General features: G+C 33.8%; 2 protein-coding genes across 2 annotated transcripts; both read right to left on the minus strand.

The window, feature by feature from the left end:
• Positions 1–8,237: 8,237 nt before the first annotated feature.
• On the minus strand, positions 8,238–14,198 carry LOC149547888 (uncharacterized). The gene is made up of 11 exons (XM_089791937.1): positions 13,676–14,198; positions 12,936–13,001; positions 12,712–12,830; positions 12,438–12,617; positions 12,202–12,294; positions 11,311–12,108; positions 10,817–11,216; positions 10,428–10,520; positions 10,110–10,307; positions 9,285–9,556; positions 8,238–9,184 (listed from the first exon to the last, which is right to left on the minus strand). The coding sequence occupies exons 1-11, from the start codon at positions 13,974–13,976 to the stop codon at positions 8,468–8,470; spliced, it is 3,237 nt and encodes a 1,078-aa protein (XP_089648063.1). The 5' UTR covers positions 13,977–14,198; the 3' UTR covers positions 8,238–8,467.
• Positions 14,199–18,830: 4,632 nt separating this feature from the next.
• LOC149547889 (uncharacterized) lies at positions 18,831–23,736 on the minus strand. Its single transcript, XM_089791938.1, has 3 exons — positions 23,657–23,736; positions 20,996–21,407; positions 18,831–20,899 (listed from the first exon to the last, which is right to left on the minus strand). The coding sequence occupies exons 2-3, from the start codon at positions 21,270–21,272 to the stop codon at positions 18,945–18,947; spliced, it is 2,232 nt and encodes a 743-aa protein (XP_089648064.1). The 5' UTR covers positions 21,273–21,407; positions 23,657–23,736; the 3' UTR covers positions 18,831–18,944.
• Positions 23,737–25,919: the final 2,183 nt, after the last annotated feature.

Below are 25,919 nucleotides of genomic sequence, written 5' to 3' on the forward strand. Positions count from 1 at the left end.
ATTTTAAAACTATAATATTAATTGTACTATGGATGAATTTAAACTATTGAATTGTCTATGTTAAAATTCTTAAATATCATCTTCTTTTCAAACTATTGAGTTTCATCTTGAATTAAATGTGTTTAGATTAATTGTACGATCATAAGTTCTTAATTTTCATTAATTTATTAAAAAAATATGTATTTTAATAATTTAAATTAATTGTACCATGGATGAATTTAATAATACTCCACCTTAAAAAGTTCCAAGGAAATTCAAGTAGTTGCAAACAATAAATATGGTGATTTTGTATCATTGTAAAACAAAACGCATACTTTCTAAGCCCACAGAGGTCCTCCAAAAGTTATAATTAAAAACCATCCGTTAAAGAAGATCAGAAATATTATTATTACAATAAGCTTCCACGACAAACCACTTTAGAGTCAGTTCAAAGAAATTTGTTGGACGACTGAAAATTGAACTCTCGTTAAAAAAAAAAGTATTTTTTTGATTGTAGACCTTTATAAAATTAATTTGAAAACGAAAAAAATTAGTATTCTTAGTTAGGGTATGTAATCTTTTGATTTGACAATTTAAAATCAATAGAGAACATTCTGTTTTGGTTAAAATCCTTTTCCATTTTTCAAGTAGTCTATTAACGTTGAGTTATTTACAAAAAAAATGAGCCTACACATTGATTAGGAAAAATTATTAGCTGAGGCTTTTGAGTGCATTATTTCTCTCACTTCTATCACAATGTGAGGAAACTCATAATTTAAAACAGATACAACACAACTTAAATGTATTCCAAATCGATGAAGAGCAATTTCTGCTCCACCAATACCAAAAAATAGAGAAAGTACTCTGACGCCATCAGGATATTATGCTTTCAAGACTGATAAATGATATGCACCTGTATCTATTTGAAATGAATTACCCAAACAACACAAGTGATCAGTCGGACAAGAAGTTCCACGAGTGTGATCTCTATCAAATTTTAATATAAGCTCTATCTCATGGAGCTCTAGAGGGACGAGGTCACCTAGCCCCACCCATACCAAATTCCACTCTTCACACTTTTGAAGTATATATTTTTGCGCACTATCTTGCAGTTGCCCTCATGCATTCTGAATCATAACTCTCAATTGATCAATAAGGACGGTGCCACATCGTCTTGAGTCTATGGAATTTTTTTTTGTCGTCTGATCCCATGAAGGCCAATACTTTTTTATTTGTGGAAGTGCTTCCTAAATAGTCATGGGGGGAAAGGTTCTACTTGAAATCGCTCTTCTATTGGAAGGTTATGCACATACCCTCTTGCTCTTCTGGAAGCTGAAAAGAACATTAAGTCCACCAACTCTGGTTCAACACTATTAAATTGTTCGGATATTGTCTTCCAAATATCCTTCGATGCAAAAGCATAATTCTCATAGTAGAAGAAATGTGGCCCTTGCATGAGCACATTGATTTCCTTTGAATGCTGGCCAATAGGTTTCCCAGGAACTCCAAAACCAATTAGTTCCTTGGGACACAAATTAGGGATTGCATCACATACTTCAAACATTGCTTTCTTGTCTTGCATACCCTCTATGTATTTTTCATACTTCAACACTTTCATTATCTATGTTACAATTCTTATATATCAACTTTTTTTCAAACTATTGAATTTCATCTTGAATTAAATGTGTTTTTAATTGTACGATCATAAGTTCTTAATTATCAAATTTAGTTTATTAAAAAATTATATAATTTAATAATTTAAATTAATTGTACCATGGATGAATTTAATAATTGAAATTCATTTATCAACTTGTTTTCAAACTAGATTGAATTTCATAAGTGAAAATTAAAGTATGTGTTTTTAAAATTGTAAGATTATAAGTTTATAGTTATCATTTAGGTCACTTTATTAAAAAACTATATATTTTAATGTTACTTTATTACATCTACAATCATGTACTCTTAAAGTTTAAATTAGTTTAATTTAATATATTTTTTCAATATTATATTTTGTAAAAGTTCTCTAAAATAATGCATTGGCTTACCTATTTAACATTTTTTATCCACATAAAACTAATATTTATCTTTCTAGCAGGTTAGTAATTGATTATCAAATTTAGTTTATTAAAAAATTATATAATTTAATAATTTAAATTAAGTGTACCATGGATGAATTTAATAATTTAAATTCATTTATCAACTTGTTTTCAAACTAGATTGAATTTCATAAATGAAAATTAAAGTATGTGTTTTTAAAATTGTAAGAATATAAGTTCATAGTTATCATTTAGGTCAGTTTATTAAAAAATTATATATTTTAATGTTACTTTATTACATCTATGGTCATGTACTCTTAAAGTTTAAATTAGTTTAAATTAATATATTTTTTTAATATTATATTTTGTAAAATTTCTCTAAAATAATGTATTGGCTTACCTAATTAACATATTTTTATCCACATAAAACTAATATTTATCTTTAGCAGGTTAGTAATTGATAATTTAAGAAATATGTATCTTTCTAACTTCTTACTAATTGATAATTGATATACATGTACACACGTGTCTCAAGATTATGTTCTATAGCTATAACACAAAAAAATACACATGTACACATATCCACATCTCAAGAATAAACATCTACAGATCTAATATATCTCTATGTATCTGAAATGCAAACTGTAAATCTTGAATAAATATACGTATGTAGCAAAATATAAAAAGTCATATATACGTACATGTGATGGTATCTAACACTGAAATACTCAATAATCAAATAAATAGTGAAAGTACATGCATGTCATCAAGGAACTGAAAATACACGTGTACATGTAAACTAGACCTCCAATATATATGCATCAAAAAATATATAAATCTAATCTACTACTAGAAGGACCCCTCAAGACGCATACGAACAGAACGACCCTCTGATCAAGTCTCTTGTACATCCTCTCGTCGAGGCGCATCAACCAAGCCCTGCAAATATATATACATATATACATACATGTGTTATAGTTCTATCTTTAAAACATATATATACATACGTGCATCATGTACATATACATTCGAATTAAATACAAATTTGCATATATTTAGATATATATCTAGTTTTCAAAATATTTAAATAACTTTAAACAAACTATTTAAAACTCAAGTACCTGAGCACTACTAGGTGCCTCAATAGAATCATCTCTCTCATGTATATGATGCCCTGAACCAACAGTATGTGTAACCATGTGCTCAGCGACCTGTGCCTACATGATTTATTACAAGTTAAAGATTAAATTAAATATCTACATATATATCTGAACTAAATTTTTCAATAAATGAACATATTTTTTAATTTCATATATATTTAAAATTAAAAATAAATTATATATGTACCTGAGTCTCCGGAGGTGGAGGATGATCAGCAGACTCCATCATATCATCTACGATGTCCAACTGCTAGTAAATCTGAGTGAAGTGGACTGTGTAACTGACTGGGTACATTTGGTGTAGAATCAGTGCTGCCAGGTCCGAATAATAGGTCCATGTATGATGAAATACTTAGGGTCGAACTAGTATCAATCTCAGATAGGCCTCGCAACTACTCACCAAAATCATCAAGGCCCTCAGCTGTGATATGGACATCTCCAACTCATATGCTCGAGTCATTTGTAGAGTGTCATGAGTCTGGTGCCGAATGTTGTGAGCTATGCACAGGTGTATCATCTGTCACTGGTGTGGCGGCCTGTGTCTATGGAACTATGTCGGGGCTCTGATGCTATCTAACAACATCCATCACCACATGTACTGGAATCCTCTATGTATCAGAAATATAGCTAATAAAGTGCAACATATCCTCCAAAAAATATAGTGCCATATCCATATGTGTCTGCTATCCTAAAAGACCACAAATATCGCCTGGTAGTGGTAGCCCAGCAGCTCTATATGCATCATCAGAGGAGGCACCTGAAGTGCTACTAGATGCCTATGAAGATGGTCGACCAAGTGGATGAGGACATCGACTATGAAGATAACGACCAATAGAATCTGATGTGATACTAGCCGCCGCAGATGCAATGTGCCCAATAGTGTCAATTGCTTCCCTCTGGGAAGCAATGACGACTCTATCTGCAATAGGCGCATGTGTAGGAATCAAAGGAGGCATCCTCGGTCCAACAAACTATCTAAGATCTGCAGGTGGCAGACGATCTACACTGCGGTACTGGTCACGATCTGCGATCCGACCATGCCCTTGTCCGTAATAATTAGGAATATCCAAGTAGTTGACGTTGAGCCCTATACGGAACTCGACGTACAATTTCTATGCAAAATAAAGGGGTATTTGGTCGGTATTAGGATAACGACCATATGCAGCTAAAAATCATGGATAGATCATGCTAGCAATAATAGGGTCTCTGCATCGTGTGACTCTGTAGCCTCTCACCCTACCCTGTGTCCCCTCATAAGCTAGAAATAACTCTCTCTGGATGACGTCTTTGGGGACTACCCTCTTGACGTCATCGAATGATGCATCTCCTGAAACCTCATCCCTAAGCTCCCTAGATATGGAAGTTAATGTGGCAGGAGTAAATGAATGGTGACCTCTAAACCTAGTTGTCAAATCTTGTAAACTCCTACATATCGTAGTACATATGTCTCTATGAAGACCATCATCAGAGGTCAATATAGACTGTTGCAGTCTAGCAACCTCATGCTCTAAAAATGCAAATAATGCATCGATATTGATGCGCGGAGGTGGTGCAGCAGGACCTCCAGCAGGAGTTGCAGGTGCAGCCTAACCGGGAACATGAGCTACACCAGGAGCTGGAACATGAGCTGCACGACGAGCCCTACGTCGAGGTACACGAGGAGCCCCACCAGAAGCTGCAACACGAGCCCCACCACAAGCTGCACGAGGAGCCATATCGAAAACTGCAACAGGAACCGCATCAATCTGTGTCGCAGTAGGAGTCGCAATAGGAACTACATCAGGTGTCGCACCAGAAGCCGTATCAAGCATATCGTGTGAAGCCATATCTATAGAAATGTATGAAGAGCTAAATTGCCTGTTGTACATAATTTTTTATTTTTAACATTAAAAATTATACACATGTAATTAAACATACATCACACATCATGGACCTAGATAATTTGTAACACATCCAGACCTAGATTAATTTGCATATAAGTATAAGATGACTTTAAAGTTGAGAGTTTGGTTATGGTTAGAGTTAATTTGTTGTTCTAAGATTTTATTATACTTTGGGGGGTATTATTAGAGAATTCAATTAAAGGGTACCTAATAAATTATTTATATTACTCTTAAATGATAATGTTTCGAAGTTTAGGTTTCAAGTTGGGTTACATACATATCATTTAAAACAAGGGTCATACTTCATGTATGTACATGTGTTTGAATGTATGTGCATGTATCTCAAATGTAATTTTTAACAATTTAGGATTAGGGTCAACTTGTTTTAATTTTATGTAAGTTAGGCTTCAATTAGGTTTTCAAATAGGGTTTTAGTGTAATTAGGCTCAATTTTAGAGTAAGATTTAAGACCTTATGACACTGTCAGGGTTTACACGAACTTAAATAATTTCTAGCATTAAATTTAGGGTTTAATATTAAAGTCCATGGTTAAGAATTTAAGATAAGGGAACTTAGCATATGAAGCTTATGATTTGGTTCAAGATTATGATTTAGGGTATTTATTATCATTTATAATATTGGGTTTAGAAATTAAATTTTAAGATCAAGGTTAGCGTTAGGGTTTGGATAATGTTTAGGGTTACGATTTGGTTAGGTTAGGGTTAGGGTTTGGATGTACATGTATGTTATATTCATACCTAGATATGCAAATTAATCTACATTCTTATATATGTATAATTTAGGATCTCCCCTTAAGACATGTCATTGAATTATATAGTGAATTATATACTTCTAATTATTAAGACATTAAAAATAATAACATATGTACATTTAAACATGAATATTGAAAACATATGTATGTACATCTATATCTACCACATGAACATATTTACATGTACATTTATGAAATAAAATATACATTTTAATCTACATTCTTATGTATAATTTAGGATCTCCCCTTAAGACGTGTTATTAAATATAATTAATTACAGTTAGTTATAAGATAAATTAAGATCAATAGTTAACATATACACAAATTATACATATAAAAATGTGAATTTATTAAAAATATGTACATACATCTACTTTTAACCATGAACAAATATACACGTACATCTATGTTCAAAATTAAAAAATTATACATTTTAATCTATATTTTTACATGTATAATTCAGGATCTAGACCCTTAAGATATGTCATTTAATTAAACTTCTAAGATTAAGACATTAAAGTGAATTTGACATATATACATTTAACATTAACACACACACACACACACACACACACACACACATATTTATTTATTTTTAAATTTGTTTTCTAAAATTTTGTAATGTTTTTCTATTTTTTTTTAAAATATTTTTTCTAATGTTTTTCTAAATTTTATGTTACTATAAATTTTCTAATATTTTTCTAATATGTTTTTAAATTTGTTTTCTAAAAACATTTTTCTAATTTTTTTCTAAATTTTTTTTTTTTAATTTATATTAAATTATAAATTTTCTAATGTTTTTTAATGTTTTTTCTAAATTTATTTTCTAAATTTTATATTAAATTCTAAATTTTCTAATGTTTTTGCAATTTTTTTTAAAAATTGTTTTCAAAATTTTATATTAAATTATAAATTTTCTCATATTTTTTCTTTTTTTTAAAAAATTTTTTTTAAATTTTTTTTTAAAATTTTATATTAAATTATAAATTCTCTAATATTTTTGTAATGTTTTTTTCTAAATTTTTTTTCTAAATTTTGTAATGTTTTTGCAATATTTTTTTCTAAATTTTCTATAAAAAATTAATTTTTTTTCTAAATTTTCGAATTTTTTTAAATTTTTTTAAAAAAATTCTAATTTTTAAAACTATTTTTTATAAATTTTATATTAAATTATAAATTTTCTAATGTTTTTGTAATGTATTTTATTAAAAAAAAATTAATTTTATATTAAATTATAAATTCTCTAATGTTTTCGTAATTTTTTTCTAAATTTGTTTTCTAATGTTTTTCTTAAATCTTATATTATATGTTTTTTACTATTTTTTCTAATGTTTTCTACTGTTTTCTAATTTTTTCTATATAACAATAAAAATGATATGTTTTCAAAACTATTAAAAATGTAAATAACATTCAAATATGTTTTCAAAACTATTAAAAACATAAATAACATTCAAATATGTTTTAAAAACACAAAAAAAATGCATTCAAAACATTAAAATATACTTTGATAATATACAAAAATACTTCAAAAACGTTGAAAACATTAAATTAATATTATTTTGACATACCCGATAATGAAGAGGAGAATGAAAACATGAAGATGACATGGACGGAAGTTTCTCAAGCCACACATTCGCCCGAACGCTCAATCAACAGTGCTCGCTGTAAAAATGAGGTTGGAAAAGTGGGAAAAATGTTTTTAAGCGCCGGAAATCGGCTCACTACATGTTTGCGCGAACATGTACCTAGCACATGTTCGCGCGAACATGCGCTAGGTAAATGTTTGTGCGAACGTGTTGCAAACAAAAATGCAAAAATTTGTCAACTTTTTCAAATTTCTTCGTCCCACTAAAGTGGAACCCATTATTGTGGGTTCACCCAACAATATTGGTAAACAATATTAAGATGATAAAATCTAAATAATCTATTAACTAAATAATTATCTACAATCTTAAGTTTATGTTTGATGAAGTGTAGTTCACTCATTCCATTGTTGAATGCTCCTATCACGTTTATTTTATAACAACAACAAAATTGAAACATTTGTGTTTAATTAATTATAAAATCTTCAAAATAGACAATTTAGAAGATAAAAAAAGAAAAAACAAATATGATGATAAATAACCATTTAAATTTAGTTTAAAATAATCATATAACCACTTAAATTTAGTTAAAAATAATCATATGATGATAAATAGCCACTTAAATTTAGTTTATCTTTGAAAAAGAAAAATAAATTTAATCAAAATAAAAGTTCTAAATGAAACATAATGCTACTACATTTATTTAATATAAATATATAAATAACTTTAAAATTCTATTTTAAAACTACTAATGTGTTGTAAAATAAATTAAACATCAAATTAGATACATACATATCATCTCACTTCAAATATAACTTACAAAATAAAAAACCAACCTCTGATACCCATAAAACTAATAAAATAATTCAGCTTGAAAATTCCCCTGAATACCACAAATACAAGTTGTAGGGTCTATCTCGTCTCAAGGGCTTAAGCTTATATTAAAGCTTATCACAAAATTTGTGTTAAACAAGATGATCTCGAGCATATTAATGTAGCCGTGGCCTTGTATTTTTTTAACAGTCTTTCAACATCTAATTGACATGTGGGAACTTCAAAATTCTTCATTCTCCTCCTCTCGATGTGGAGGCCATGGGAGATGCCCCGCATCACAGTAGAATCTGAACCTCTGGAAAGCCTGTATACCTGCCATTGACACGTCATATTTGCTCAGTGCCCATTTCAATCTCCGCCAGCTTCGTAACTTCATTTTGTTTTCCTCGGCCCTCTTTTCACTCTTGCCACCCTCTTGGGATTCATCTTTCTCTTTCAGCTGCTTTATTTCATTCCTAAGAGCGTCCAACTGCTCCTTCATTTCCTCTTTTATTTCTTTCTTGAGGGCATCTAGTTCCATTAATAATGATTTCTCTAACTTACCATTTTTATCTTCTACAATTGCGATCATGTTCTCTGGTCTTGCCACTCGGCTGCGTTCAGAACTTTCTCCATCTTCATTGACTCCTGTCTTCAAATTCCTCTGCTCTATGTCGCTGCTTTCAGGAACATCTGTGTTTTTAGAATCCGTATCATCCCTCTCTTTGAGTACGTCTCCTGATTTCTGTGCTGGTGGGTCTTTCTCTTCAGAATGCTTCGAATATTTAGCTGTATCTGTTCCAATTGAGTTCACAGATTTCTTTCCACTTTTATTGTTTGTCATAGTCCAGCTCTCTTTCGTTATGCAGTGCTCAACGATTGTTCTTAGTGACGGTCCAATGGGCCCCGATCCTGATTCTTCTTCATATGTTTTAAGAAGACCAATCTCGTTCCACCTCTGCCAAAATGGCGAGCAAAGCTCACAAACTACATTAGAACCATTTTAATGTTTTTATATATAATTAACTAATTCAATGCTGTTTTAAACTTATGCACACCTGTACAAGAACATTAATGTTATCCTCGAACTCCCAGCAGATGAATATCCAAGTAATCAGCTGGACTTGCCATCCATCCAAATGCTTTGTTTCATTGTTCATGATAATGAAGATGTTCCAGACCAGTCGATGGTAGGTGAGCAAACGCTTCCACTCTCGAGGCAATCTTCGGACATCTGTAGCCATTCTTTGGAAGTGGACAAATGCATCTCGCTCTCCTTCACTGTATCTTACGAACAACAACTCCCTTATTGGAATTACTTTCGGCTCACCTGCATAAATGCATGTCTTTACTTATAGCATATTCATGATCGTAGAATATGGAATTTTATTCGACTCTAACTAAGGAATTTGTAGAAGCTATTTTAATAATAATCTAGATGCACTGAAACTTCTAGCCTTTATGCCTCATTTGCTCTAAATTCCAAAAAGAGTCAACAATTGATCTGCGCATGATAATAAGGCAAAGCAGATTTAGTACCAATGTGTTATTGCAATAATTATCCTGTACTGCAAGCATTCGGAGGAATGACAGAGTGTGGTAAACATAACCACCATTTTGAATGTGTATTTCCAACTCTATAATATTTCTTGAGAAAAATAGTAAGCCAAACATTTAGATGAGTACAAGACATTTTGGTGAAAAAATAATCATTGTGAATGCAAATTTTCAAATTGATTTGGTTAATGATCTCTTTGCATTATTATTAGTTCTCATTGCTTGCCACTTTTCCTTTATTATTTTAAAAAGTGTGTGAATTGGGGAGATTAAAATTATATTTGTGAAAAAAACAATCTTGATAACAGAATCTTGTTAAAACATACCTGTTCCATCGGTGGCCTGCATTCCTTTAGCTAGCTGTGTTTCTGTTGAGCGTCGACAATTAAAACTGTCGCGTAGCTTTGCAATCAGACTATTGTAGAAACTTATGATCATGTTGCTTCTATCTGCGCCCTGAATTTCTTCAGCTAATATTATTTGTACGGAAACGTCTATTGTTTCTGCTGACCCACTACCTTCTCCTAATTAAAAACGAGTGTCTATCAGTTACAAAGCAGACAAATCCTCCGTAGAATTGCAGAGCCTACAACCATAAAGCAACTTATATGCTACCGGATTATTGTAAAACCATTTGGACGTACTTGTTCCCTCTACTGCCTGAATATCTATGGCAACTCCTTCAGCATTTTGGGCTTGTCCTGGAGCTACTGTTGTTTCTGCCGAGTTATTGGCTTCTTTATAAAGTGCAAAACAGTATATATATCAGGTCAGATATAAATGGTACTAACTAATTTTCAGACAAAATGCACCAAACACAAACAAAAGTCAAACATGAATCTTTTTCAGATTTAAGAAAATATAGCGAATTTATACAGATCGTGAAGATCAAATGCAAAGATTTTCAAAAACACATTTGAAAAATTATTATATTTTTCATTTTTTTAAAATTTAGTCAATAATACAATTTATAGGAAGGATAGCCACCTCCAATATAAATGTTCAAGATATAATCTTTTATTTCATCTCTTACCTGAGATGGGAGTCACCGAGCCAGTCAATTCTTGAAGAAGTTTCCAAATAGATACATTTGGTCGTTCCAATGGAGAAAAAAGATCATTGTATGCTCTATCTATTTCTGGTACAGAATCGACTTCATCATCTGTCCGTGATTCTGAGTGGCCTTCCTTACTTTGTTTTTGGAACACTCCCAAGTGTCGATCCAAGAAATTCCTTGATTGTTCTTCACTGGGGTCAGGAAGGTCTAATGGCAGTTGTATTATCTTTTGTAAATACTTGTCTGCTAACTTGCTATTTTTTAAGGATTTATCTCCATGTCTTTTCATTATTGCCCGTTGGATCAACTCTTTATCCATTCCTAGAACCACGCTAATTTCGCAGACAGCTAACACCAGATTAATTGCTGACAAAACCTATGTAGCATAAAAAAATATTATTTTTCAGAGCATTGCGAATGGCATTGGCAGTTAAAATTTTTGATTGAATCTCAACTTATTCTAAATTTACCTGGAGAATGATAGATTCCTGGCATCGATCTAGATCGTCAACAAATACAATTGTTCTAAGATTCGCACTCGGTGTCCAGCTGGGCATGCTTTTTCCATTGTATTTAGAAGATATCATAGAAATAATGCAAGCCCCTGTTATGAGATTCCATATGTAGGAAGCAGCAGTGCACAGATAATACGGCTTTTTGCTGATTTCCTCGTTTAAGAAAGTAATGTCAGAGATTACCCGTTCCTGATAACCAAGCTTTTCTGTATGGTCTGGAAGTTTCATGTAATTCATTAACTGAGCACTCACTGGATTTACTGTGCTCATCACTTTCTTCGCCAGAGCCCATGCCATAATGACTACAGTCAGAGGGAAAGATGCGTATTTTAGCTGCAATGATTCCTTGACCTCGTATCTATCCAGCAGCAGCCATAAGATCCAGGTAAACGAGGCTGCCAATAGAACCGCGAGCAGGCATGGAAACACAATTTCAATCAAGATGGCCTCTTTCTGCTTTCTCCAAGTGTTTCTCACACATGTGCTCAACCATTGGGCATCTGTCATTATTCCTTCCATTCCTTTTGTTATTTCCACAGCCATGCCAGCTAAGGCTTCTGATTCGTTCCTGTATTTCCAAGCGTTATATCGGACGGTTAATATAGCAGGTACACTTCCCTCTTGTGGAGGATCATTTTCTGGCTGTGAATTTTGACCTTTTACTTTCAACGGAGAACATGAAATATACGAAGCCTCCGATCCCTTTGTTGAAGGATCATTTTTTGATAGTGATTGTTGACCTTTCACTTGGAACTGAGAACAAATGTTAGGAAATAGTTAGACAAATGATTCACCAGATTATAACAGAAGGTAATACAGAAGCTTTTCTCAAACTAAGAGAATTACCATGCTACTGCTATCCATGGCTGCTAGCGATTTAAATATATGATGATATTTAGCCTCGTAGACATTTAAAAATCTTGGGAGTGAGTCTCCTTCCTAGTTACCAATCACAATAGAGATTATTTTACCAGAAATAATCGAATATAGACAGTTTTATTATTCTACAAATTTAAGTTTTACCTTGTTTTAGTTTTCCCTGGTACATTTTATCTTATTCACCATAATCTGAAAGGAGTTACCTTTTTCGTTTTTTCATTGAGTAATAAACGTATGCATCTCTCAATTTGGTGATATTTGTTTCTGCCCTTTTCTGTATGTTCCAAGTTTTTAAAACCGGGAAACCTTGAGATTTCAGAATTTGATGGTTCAGATGGCAATAATGCCAATTGTGCAGCTGTCTTCAACAAAATACCCTCTGTCTGCATTCAATGGAAGCCAACTATACCTTAATGAAAACATATTCGAATTATAATCAAGCAGAAGACGTGTTTCAGCATATGATTTTATACTTGCCTGTACCATGAGACTCGACTTTCCCATACCCCAGCTGCCAGAAATGCCCACTGTAATGGGAGGTTTTAAATAAGGGTTCAAAAGCAAAGCGGCAAGGCCATGTGCAAAATCGCTTCTTCCTGTAAAAATTATTAATTAAACACTTTGAATAACCATGTTAAACAAATGTTTAAAAATTCATTTTATTTTAGAAAAGAAAACCAGATAATTTCAGTATATCTTACCAAGATTGTCGGAAGTTGTTGGCAGATCATTTCCCTGTTCTGCAATGCTTTCTAGTTGCTTCGAAACTGCAAACAAGTAGGCGCGGGATAATAATATAATATCAGACTTCAAATAGCTAATTATATATAGCTGTAAAGAAATGTTGAAGTTTAACGGAATACATTGTAGATTTAGAAATATAGCTAGAGCAAAGAAATACTGAGAATAAACACAAATAAGAAGAATTTGTTAACACACAACGGGCTCTTTTATTCAATCAAATGGAAGGATTAGACGATGTCTCACTAGTAAGGTCTTTGCCCTGTTCTTCATTTTCATTATGGGGTTGTTCAAATATAGACAGTAAACTGAAATGCTTTCCTTCGCAAATTTGACATCCAAAATCAGTGAGTGCATCTAAGAATCAACTACATGTTGAAAGAGCTAAAATATAAAATGACTGTTTTTATTGACTCATATTTTCTGGATACATAGAGACTTGATATTGAATTGATACTGAATTATTTCACATTGATATATGAACAATTTTATATAACTTCATTTTCCCTACAAAATCTACTTCCGGACAACTATATATCTAACTTATTTATTTATTTATACCTAATTAATGTAATAAATCTTAACACATGCAAACTAATTGTTAAGTAAAACTGCACATGGTGAAATACAAGCGATATTGAATCAGGATCTCGTAATGATGTGCATGAGGGTGAGACGCGCATTATCTCCAGCAACATACCTGTGGCAACATTATGTTTTTCCCCGGGGCTTAAACTGCTTATCCACTGCTGATCGTCAATGTCCCCGATTTGAGCACCCCTGGTAAGCAATTCTTTCGTGAGGTCAATATCACCCAGACAAGCAGCTGTCTTTAACAAATTGTTTTCCTTCCCTAACTTTTTAGTGAAATCTTTCTTTTGTTCTAAAAGAAAGTTCTTGAGAGGAGAGTCCACTAAACATTGGTCTGCAGTGCCTAACCCTGCAGCGGAGGCCCACAGCAAAAGCATTTTCTTTTCGTCGGATCCACACTTCTTTAACATCAGATCTGCAACTTCTTTTCCATCCTCTCCAGTTAATTTTGATTGCGCTAAGTAGTGGAAAACGGTTCGGCCATCACAATCTCTTTCGAGGAGAGGATGAGCTCCCCAGTGCAACAAAACTTTAATGACATCCGCGTGTCCCCCTTTTGCGGCCTTATGAAGCGCCGTCTGTCCAAACACATCTGTTTTCCTCACATACTCTTTTCGATTGTATGATGAGTGAAGGAGTGATGAATTAAAACAGCAGCACAAAGAATAAAAAACAGAGCATAAAACAGAGCTTAAAAACAGAGCAGCAAAACTCAAATATATCAAAGAGCTATAAAGTTTCTTCTTGTTATTACAGCTGAGAGGAATGCTCTATTTATAGAGCTCATACATATTTCTAGAGGGTTCTTGAGAAGCTTCAAGAAAGGAAGCACTCTAGAGATTTCTACATAATTTTAAATTCAAATTTTGCACAAAGAGAGAGGCTCCAAGAAGCAAGTAGAAAGTTCTGGACTGTGCATTAAATGCCCAGCTACTATAATAAACATTATTTTTAACACCCCCCCATAATGTTTATTTGGAGAGAGTGGGAACATCTTTGAGCTGCAATAGATTTCTAAATTTCGTAGATTTTACAATAGACAATGCTTTTGTAAATATATCAGCAAGTTGATCTTCTGTTCCGCAAAATTGAAGCTCCACCTCTTGTCTTTCAATTAGATCTCGAACAAAATGATGATGCACTTCTATATGCTTGGACCTTGCATGATATACTGGATTTTTTGCTAGCTTGATAGTACTTTGATTATCACAAAATATTGTTGTTGGAGAGTCTTGTGGATGATGCAATTCTTCAAGTAACCTCCTAAGCCATAATGCTTCTTGAGATGCCTTTGATAAACCAATATATTCAGCTTCTGTAGATGAGAGTGACACTGTTGATTGCTTCTTGCTACTCCACGAAATCGGTCCTGATCCAAGATGAAAGATATATCCTGAAGTTGACTTTCTATCATCAATGTCACCTGCATAATCAGAATCTGTATATCCAACTAAAGTAGGTTCTCCTCCATATTTGTATTCAATGCCAAGCTGGTAAGTACCCTTAATATATCTTAATATTCTTTTAGCTGCTTTCCAGTGTTCAATGTGTGGATCTGCCATGTATCTTGATACAATACCAACTACATATGCAATATCTGGTCTAGTTATAGTAAGATACAAAAGATTTCCAACAAGCTGCCTATATAATTTTCCATCCACTTTCTTTTGAGTAGAGTTAGCACCTAACTTTACTCCTATTTCACATGGTGTATTACATGGTTTACAATCACTCATATTGAATTTTTTAAGTACATCAAGAGCATATTTAGTTTGAGAGAGCATGATTCTTCCTTCTTCTTGCCATACTTGCATACCCAAAAAATAGTGCATTAGTCCTAAATCAGTTATTTCGAAAGCTTGTTTGAGTTGATTTTTAGTTATCTCAATATCATGTGCGTGATTTCCTGTAATAATCAAGTCATCCACATACAATACAATGATAACAACCTTATTATCACAATATTTTACATACACATCTGGATCAGCATTACTTCTTTTAAATCCAACTTCTAGGAAGTACTTATTAATTTTTGAGTACCATTCCCTTGGTGCTTGTTTGAGACCATAGAGTGATTTTCTTAATCTACACACCAAATTCTCTTCTCCATACTTAATAAATCCTGGTGGTTGTTGCATATAAATTTCTTCTTTTAAGTCACCATGCAAAAATGCACTTTTTACATCCATTTGAAAAATTTTCCAACCAAACTTTGCAGCTAAAGCAACTATTGTACGAATGGAAGTCATCTTAGCTACTGGAGCAAAGGTTTCAGTATAGTCTATACCTTCTTCTTGTGAGAAACCTTTAGCCACTAACCTTGCTTTGTATTTTTCAATAGCTCCATCTGATGTGAATTTGGTTCTATAGGTCCACTTGCAACCAACCACATTTTTGCCTTCTGGAAGTGTTGTTAGTTCCCATGTTCCATTCTTCATCAAAGAATTGTATTCTTCTTGCATAGCTGCTTCCCATTCTTCTTTTCCTTTTGCTTCTTCATATGTGTTTGGAGTGTCAACCTGCATCACCTTAGTCATAAGAGCATAGTTAGCAAATATATATCTAGGACATTCTTGATAAATTTCTTTGATGCTTCTAAATTTCTTTGGATTTTCATTATCACTTTCTTGAGTCTCATCCCATGTAGTGGTTTGCACACCTTGACTTTGACTATTGGTAGAAGTAGAATTTTCTTCATCAATCAAAATTGGAAAGAAAGATAATGTTGGAGAATTATCATTCTTAACATCTTCATCAAACCATACATTTCTTTTAATATAGATTTCATTAGTTCTAGGATTGTATAACCTATATCCTTTCGATTCCTCACTATATCCAACCATTGTGCACTTCTCGCTTTTCCTTTCAAGTTTGCTCCTCCTTTCATCAGGAATGTGAGCATATGCTTTACAACCAAAAATTCTAAAATGAGATACTGTAGGCTTTCTTCCACTCCATGCCTCTTCTGGTGTTATGTTCAAAACTGCCTTAGTAGGTGTTCTATTCAAGATATATACGGCAGTATGAACTGCTTCAGCCCAAAATTTAGCTTCTAGATTTCTAGAATGAAGCATGCACCTAGCCATTTCTATTATAGTTCTATTTTTCCTTTCAGCAACACCATTTTGTTGGGGTGAATAAGAGATAGTTGATTCCTTTTTAATGCCATGTTCTTTACAAAAATCTAAAAGAGCTTTATTCATGTATTCAGTCCCTCTATCAGTTCTTAGTATCTTTAAGTACTTTCCACTTTGTTTTTCAGTCAAAGCTTTAAACTCTTTAAACTTTTGAAACACTTCATCTTTCTTTTGTAGAAAATACACCCAAATTCTTCTACTATAATCATCTATAAAAGTGAGGGCATACCTTGATCCTCCAATTGATGATGTTTTGAAAGGACCCATTACATCACTATGGACTAAATGTAGAGGAGTTTTTGCTCTCCATGATTTACCTTGAGGAAAACTTTCCACATGTTGTTTTCCCATTGCACATCCTTCACACACCTTAGGGTTTAATGATATCTTTGGCAGCCCATGCACCATTTGTAATTTCTCCATAAGCTTGAGACTTTGAAAATTGATGTGCCCCAAACGCTCATGCCATAACCTGCTCATATCATCATATTGAGCAATAGCACACATATGTTTATCTCCATATTTAGAAGTAAATTCTTGAAATTTATATAAACCATTCTCCATTTTACCAATTGCAATGACTCTATAATTATCATTGACATCCTTGATTAAGCACTTATCATTGTAGAATTTTATTTTATGTCCTTGACTTGCAATTTGAGATACTGAAAGCAGATTTGTTTTTAATTCAGGGACTAATTTCACATTTTTGAACAAACCATTATCAATTATGACATTACCAGTCCCTTTAACTTCTAAAGCACTATTATCCCCCAAATATATTTTCTCTACATTATTTTCACTTATTGATTCAAATTGATTCTCATTATGAGACATGTGTTGTGTAGCACCAGAATCAATAACCCAATCTTCTTTGAAAGTATTATTTTCTTTAAGTGCAACACAAAATGCATTTCTTTTAGAATCTCCTAATTTTGGATAATTATTTACTTTCTTTTCTACATCTCTTTTCTTCTTGAAACATTCATTTGCCTTATGACCCACTTTACCACAATAATGACATTTCCATTTACTTCTATTATGATCTATATATGAAATACTCTTATTTTCATTCTTCCAATTTCTTTCTTTAGATTCATTTTCTTGTGACTTCTTATAATATTGTTTTCCTTTCATTACAAATGCTTGAGATTCACCATCAAATGATTCTTTTTCTTTAACTTGTCTTTTCTCTTCTTGAACCAACTTAGCACACAATTCTTCTGATTTAATACTTTTTAATTTATCTGCAGTATCTAAACCCCTTATAAATGATTGATAAGATCCTGGAAGACTTTGTAATATAATTTGCACAAAATCTTTATCATCTATATCTTTTCCAAGAGAAGCAAGCTCATTTTTCTTTTCCTTTAACTTACTTAAATGTGGGACTATCTCTTGTGAGCTTGATAATTTCAAATTGTATAATTCAGTTGTGAGAGATAAGATCCATACATCACCTGAATTTTGATATAAATCTTTCAAAATCTCCCAAACTTTGACTCCACTTCTCTCATTACGAACTTCTGGAAAAACTTCTTCTGAAAGTGTAAGCTTGATTAGTGCTGCTGCCCTCTTGTCCCTTTTATCCCAATTATCTTGATCATTTCCTGGATTCGTAGGCCTTTGTTCACTACCAGTCACAATATCATAACAATTTTGAAGGGTTAGAGTGATTTCAACATGAGATACCCAATCATAATAATTTTTTCCATTTAATTTAACTGTAGGCAAAGTCACACCAAGTGATTCCATTGTTAAATTCTCTCCCTTTTTTTTTTTTTGGATGAGAATGAAAGATATTTAAGAACTTGAACACCCAAGCTTGAAACTGAAAAAGTCTCACCAATTTGTTGAAGAAAAAAAACTTTTCTTTTGCTGCAATATCCTTCCTTTGATGTAGTTTTTTTGTCCCAAACCAAACTGCTGTTCACTCCTTAGTTACAGCCTGCAAATGTAAAGATTCACACAAGAAAAAACACATATATTCATTCCAAAAAACATCATATATTCACAGCCCAAAGAACTGAAAATGCTCTGATACCATGATGAATTAAAACAGCAGCACAAAGAATAAAAAACAGAGCATAAAACAGAGCTTAAAAACAGAGCAGCAAAACTCAAATATATCAAAGAGCTATAAAGTTTCTTCTTGTTATTACAGCTGAGAGGAATGCTCTATTTATAGAGCTCATACATATTTCTAGAGGGTTCTTGAGAAGCTTCAAGAAAGGAAGCACTCTAGAGATTTCTACATAATTTTAAATTCAAATTTTGCACAAAGAGAGAGGCTCCAAGAAGCAAGTAGAAAGTTCTGGACTGTGCATTAAATGCCCAGCTACTATAATAAACATTATTTTTAACAAGGAGGCTATCAGCTATACGCATGCTTCCCTCTGAAGCTGCCACGTGCAGTAGTGTCTGCCCGCTGCGGTCAACAATGTCATCATCACTGCCAAGATCTAGCGCAATGGCGAGACTGTAGTGGCCTCCTTTAACTGCTTCGAAAAGTGGTGTTCGCCCATCTCTATCTCTTATTTGTAGAATATTGCTATAATCTATGCAGGCAAGGGAGATGCAGAGGTCTCGATGTCCTTTCATAGCTGCAGCGTGGAGAGCCGTTTTACCCATTTCATCTTGTTTGCTGACCCATTTCTTCTTCTCCTCCTCGCTCTTACACTTGCTGAGCATTAAGTCTATCAACTTACATGCTCTGTAATCATCTGGAGACATGGAGGCATGATGCAAAGCTGTTCGGTCCTGCTTGTCGCAGGCAAGTGGATCTGCTCCGCTGTCCAAAAGTCTTTTAACAACTTCGATATTGCCTTGAGAGGCAAACTCACGCAGAAGCTTCCCAGAATCAACCTTATCAGTGCATGCTTCTGGAGCTTGTTCCGAAACCGACAATAGCTTTATCATCAGCTTTATGTTATTATTCTTGATAGCCATATCCAGAGGACTCACCCCATCTTTGTCTTTCCAAGTAATCATCTCCGTTCTCTTTTCATTGAAATCACTGTCGTCTTCCCCAATCAGCATATCGACAATCTCTTCATTCTCTGTGTCGACTGCATAGTGGAGGGGGATGCGGCCTCTGTTGTCTGAAATATCCAAACGTCCCCCGCATTCAACAATCATTTTACACATCCTTGGGTCGGCCTTATATCGAGTAAACGCCCAATGAAGAGCAGTCATTCCGTCTTCGTTTGCTGCATTGGCGAACTGCTCTTTTGAATCACATTTGTCGAAAAGACTCCTCACAATTTCAGTATCATTGCTCATAATAGCATAATACAGAGCCATATTCTGTTGGTCTGGGCCAAGGTTCGCTTGTGGCTGTGCGCCCCACTCTAACACCTTCTTCACCACCATGTCAACACCAAAACGTACTGCAAAGACTAAAATCTTATTGAGAACGTCGTAGTTTCCAGCATGTCCGTAGCAGGAGAAGAGTGTTTTCTTCAGCATATCGCTGCAGAAACGTTGCCGATCGTCACCTGTTGCATCCTTGCATGCCTCCCTCAAACTCCTCTGCAACTCCGTGTAGACACATTCGGAGAGATGAAAGAGTATGGCAATCGAGATAAAGAAATCCCCTTGGCTTCTCGTCTGACGCCCTTCATTCTTCCATTCTTCCAACGCTGAAGGCAGAATTCTATATGGTACCATTGCTGATAGAGTATTGGAGGAGACGATGTACCACAAAAAGTTCCAGATGGTATCCGATGTGTCTTCTTGAGAGGCGAATTCTTGAAACCAATTCACTTTTGAATATTCCTCACCTTCACTTACATGTCTGCTGTGACTATCTATCTGCTCACGAAAGGTTTGTCCAAGGATCTTCTTATGCTCCTCACTGAACTTGTACCAACAGGAATCTCCCATGTTAACCATCACTTGTTTAATTGACTCAACAGAAAAATTACTCCTCATCGCTTTGTCACTGGGAAGTCGTTCTTCACCCAGTATTCTGCCCATGTGACATATCAATCTGTTCATCTCCTCAAATTTCCCTCTATTGCTAAAAGGTATGTTTCCCTCTCTGACATCTAGTGGGTTGAAAGGATCTCTTTTTTCCCAAAAGTTGAGCTGCCAGTACACAACTTCAAAATTCCAGTCTTCAGAACACAAAAGCAATGCCACCTCTCTTCCTTTCTGGCCGAGGGGAACATCTTCATATCTGCTCCTCACATTATCTGAACAATATTTTGTAACGCTGGTTTAGAGCAAATGTATAGTGTAAGATGTGTAAACAACAGTATATAATAAGATATGTAAACAAAAGAATATACCGGAAGTATAGCGTATTGGCTGCTTGAGTTGTATGAGAAGCATGTATCCCAAACAGCTTCTAAAGTGATCTCCCATCTGGAAATTATCAGATGGCCCGCTTATCCAGCCGTCGAGAAGACGGGCTCTTTGGAATTCCTTGAGAAGACCCTGCTGCTTGATCATGTCAAGATTATGAGTTGCTTCCTGAAAAGTTGCTAAACGCCAGCCTGGAGGAGAAGAGTAGCTTCTCTCAACCAGCATCATATTACAAGGCAGGGCCTGTATTTCTGAAGCCATAGTGAGGTTAGGCTTACAATATTGACGTTTCACCGTTAGCGTTTTACCTCGTCGGCCCACCCATCATGTGAACAGATGTGTAAGCAATACAAACAAGTATGCGTGCGAACATGTGAATCCTTGGAAGAGAGTTACCTGCCCCATGAGAAACGAAACATTTATTCTTCTTTTAAAGGGATGTCAATCATGATTGTAGATATTTTAAAGGAAATTTGACTATATTAATTAATAATAACATTTTGTTGTGGGAAGGAATTCATTATAAATGATCATTCTACTCCATACTTTACAAATCTTATCTTTCACTAGTTAGGCTTTTATACTAATCAAGCTAACTGTTTCCCTTTCGGCATTAAGTTCGACCTCATACTCCGCTCTCATTGCTCTTGGCTTCCTCGATTTACTGGAAATAGCTCATGGATTTTGTCTCTAATGGTCCGTTTGGCAATGGGAATATAAGTGGAATAGGCATTTATATATTTTTAAAATTTTGAATTCGCTGTTTGGATGCATCAAATTGGAATTAGAACAGGAATTAAATTGGAATCAGTATTCCAATTTTGGCCCAAAAATGAGGATTTGCTAGGAATACGTATTCCTATTCTAATTTTTTAATATTTTAGAAAACATAATTTTTTGAGTGATCAAATTCTGTGTAAACCAAACAAGAATAGGAATACATAACCTCATTTTCTATTCGAAAATAAATATTCCAATATTTCTATTCCCACAGTCCAAACGGACGCTAAATTATTTCCTACATTTTTCACAAATTTCGTTGCAGAGCTCTAAAAAGCCACGGATTGAAAGTTGACTGACTTTTCACCACTAATGGTCAAAAGTGGTCTGACCAGTACAGCATCATGGTGCATGCTTTTCATATAGAGAAACCTAATGTGATCACTTCCTTCCTCCATTCTCGTTGCTTTCATATATAATTTTGCATGTGATACCTTTCTCGACATTGTTTGTAAATTTGTTTTTGTTGGTTTTTAAATCTTAGGTTACTATTCACACGAAATGTTGTGCTGCAGGTTTCTGGTGACATCATGTCGATGTTTAGGTTTCTGGTGACATCATGTCGATGTTTACATATCAATTGGTAATGAAATGGAATATGATTATGAAGAAAGTTGCAGAGACCTTTGGAACTACAGCTAATTATTTCATGGACAGACTTGCAGCAGAAATTTTAATGAGGACCGGATTGGGAATGGACTTTAAAAAGATGGAAATGAAATATTTGAAGATATGAGGAGATAAGAGGAGTTAATGAACTGCATTATTCTATATATGTAGCTGCCAGGTTCCAGGTACGATATGATCAACGAATAGATTCATTTTCGAAAGGAAATTTCAGATTTTGTTTTTTATTTTTACTTTTGATCATTGCAAAGACTAGACTTTTTCCGGTTCACATTCATTTTTTTCTTCAAATAGATATATCCTCATACCCTCAAATCTGGGAGCTTTGGAAATGGAGTAGAAGATTGAAAAAAAAAAAACATGAAGATTACAGAGGGAAAAAAAGAGCAAATCATGTATTGAAAATCTTCTTAGGTTGATACTCTCAAAGTAGAGAATGTTTCTTCAAATGACAATAATTTTAGTGACATACAAAAGAAAATAATGAACAAGTGCAGAGTATTCTTCTTGGGAGGAAGAGAAACAACGTGTGTTCTCATATCATTGACAATATTCCTATTGGCACTCAACCAGGATTGGCAACAAAAGGCTCATGAAGAAGCAATTGTTATCTGTAGAAACTACAATCACAAGATGGATTCTTTAGAAATACTTTTAGTTGCAAAAGTACGGATGCTCTTCTTGGTTGTAATTCTAAAAAGAGATGAGGAGCTTCAAATGTTTAATTGTTGCAAGCACTGAACTGTGGTGTACGCAATGTCTTCATACTCAAATTGATATAAATTTTAATATGTTTTAAATTTTGAATCTTTTGTACATATTAGTGCTGAACAGTTGTAATAGTAATGGACATTTGTCATATTTTTTTGTCACACTGAAATTCCAGGTGAGATTTGCCAGATTATAAGCCTATCGGCTAAAGAGAGAGATGGCTAATGGGAGAAAACGGCCATGGATGAGAAACTTGCAGGACAGCTAATGTTAGCTTCCTACTTTGGCCTGGTCTTGGAAAAATATTATATATAGACACTATTTATTTCTCAAAATTCTGGACCTGCCATCTAGTTTCACTTAAAATTACAACCTCTATGGGCAGAGTAAACATTCTTTCGGGCTTATTTTGCAGATACTTCTAACTGAGATATATAAAAAGAAATAAGGATATGTAAGAAAATAAGTACCAACACAATCTACTGAGATTATTAATAAAAATTAGAGATATATAAGAAATCAAGTACCCGGATGACTGCTGAACCCACAACAGGAGACTCCCAAATGTTTGCTGAAGAAGAATTTGAAATAACATCCGATCTGAAATAGATATAATTAAGCTGGGACGAGATTTATGGGCAATGTAAGAAGAATCTTATGATGAGCATGTCAGTGTCAGACATTAATTGAGGGGCCGGCTACCAAAAGTAATTTCATCGTTGATGTTTGCCACTGAAGGTACGTCTAGGCTATTGAGTTTTAGTTAAAAAAATAATTAGGTATCCGATTGGTTCAGTCTAGGTGTTAACTTTTGGTAGTGAGCATGTTTTGACCTACCAAGAATGGGTGTGTAGGAGAGTGATGTGTCATTACCGTAGGTTTTGTGGGAAGAGACAGGCTGCAATGTTGCCTGGCAAAATATGCCATCTTCTGGTACACAATAAAACTATGGCTAGTGAAGAGTACAATAGGCCATTAACAAAAACGGGAAGCAAAGTTAATATCTTTACCAGATTCTAGTGTAAGACTTGCCCCAGTGTTTTGCATTCTCTCATGAAGCTTTTCTTTGCAATTTTTAAATTTGAATGGTTAAAAACTTTTCCCATGAAGTTAATCGACGTGGAGACAATAATAAAGGTCAAAAAACATTCTGTTTCTAACATTAAATGCAATATACTCTTCCGAAATAATTGAGTTCTAAAACTAGTGAAAATTAATTTGGATTTTTAATATAAAAAACAGATGGGTGTGTGTAAATTTGATTTGTATTTCGAGATAGAAGCACATGACGCAGAATTAAACAAAACTTAAAACAGCGATCATCGAATCAGTCAAAATCTCTCTACTTCCTCGTGGCCAAAACATGAAAACAAACCTTCAAAGTAAAAACAAAAAGTGTCTTTGTCTAATTGGCGAGTTAAACTTTTCCAAGACGTCCTTATCATGTACATGTCAAACATCTTTTCAAGAAGGCGAAATCCAGACTCAACACATATCTCTTAAAGATCTCCTTGTACGTCGGTAGTTTAAAATAAAGGAGGAGGAAAACATGTCGATATGCAATTAGCCGTTCACTGAGACACACAATCCGTGCACTGACATGAAAAGCTTGTCTGTATGCCGAAACCTTTTTCTCATTTTTGTATGCCGAAACCTTTTTCTTGCTTATGTGGCCAAATGTTGACTTGATCAAAGTTAGTTTTTAACCTTGTTTTGTTTTAAGATAAATGAAGTTTAACATCTTAAATTATATCTAAGATTATATGATTTATTTTAAGTCGAAATGTATGACTTTGTTTATGTTAGGATGATGTTACCATAAAATGTTTTCTTAAATGTTTGTATATTAATACCAATGTGATTATGTTAATACATTTACTTCCTAATTGTGAAATAGTTAAGCATATTGTTATATCTGATTGACTGGAATGATGATATGATTTAAGATGTGATATGTTGGATTATGATGGGTACTGACTCATTGTTGGTTGCGAGTGTCTGAGTGGATGCAGGATTCGTTGCGACGAGAGAGAGGTTGAGGTAGAGAGGGTTAGCCTCTTGGAAGGGGATGCGTCGGATGATCCACTGACCACTCACACACATCACTTAGGATTTCATGTTTGCTTTATGTCACATTTACCCAAGTTAAACTTGTATGCTCAAATTAGAATTTAGATGTTTGCAATGGATGTGGCATTATGGAAAGATGTATAGATATATTGTTATTATATAATCAAACTAATGGGTGATTTATGATAATGGATAAACAAAAGCAAAAGATTCCACCTTGATTATTTAATAGGAAATATGTTGCCACCATAAACTTGTTTATCTTTCCTAACCTGTTAAAGAGAATTTTACAAAAAAACTATGCTATATATTGTTTTTTATCAGAGCTCTCAACTTGTGAAGGGGGCAAAGTAGGATTAGGTCCATTATTATTTGGATGGTGTTAAAAGAATGGGGGTGGGGGCATGCAAATCATCAACAGCTAGAGAAAGAAAGGACTGGATCAAGCATGAAGAAGTTTCAGGTTCTCTTCTTCTTTTCATTTTCTCTCTGTATAAATTCTTGAATGCGAATCTTGATGTTGGAAGATATCTTTGGAATCTGAAATTCGCTACTAGGATGTAAATTTTGAATTCAAACCCTTGCTAATGGATTGTAAATTCTGAGCTCGAATCTTGAGAGTTGTACTTTTGTTTCTAACCTAGCCGCTGAAAGTGAAATTGTAGCATCTCTCTAAAATCTATATAAATACATCTTAGTCGTTCCAATTTCGCGAATGCA

This window comes from Cupressus sempervirens, chromosome 7 (genome assembly GCF_028749045.1).
Source record: "Cupressus sempervirens isolate cs-2001-9-10 chromosome 7, ASM2874904v1, whole genome shotgun sequence".
Taxonomy (NCBI): domain Eukaryota; kingdom Viridiplantae; phylum Streptophyta; class Pinopsida; order Cupressales; family Cupressaceae; genus Cupressus; species Cupressus sempervirens.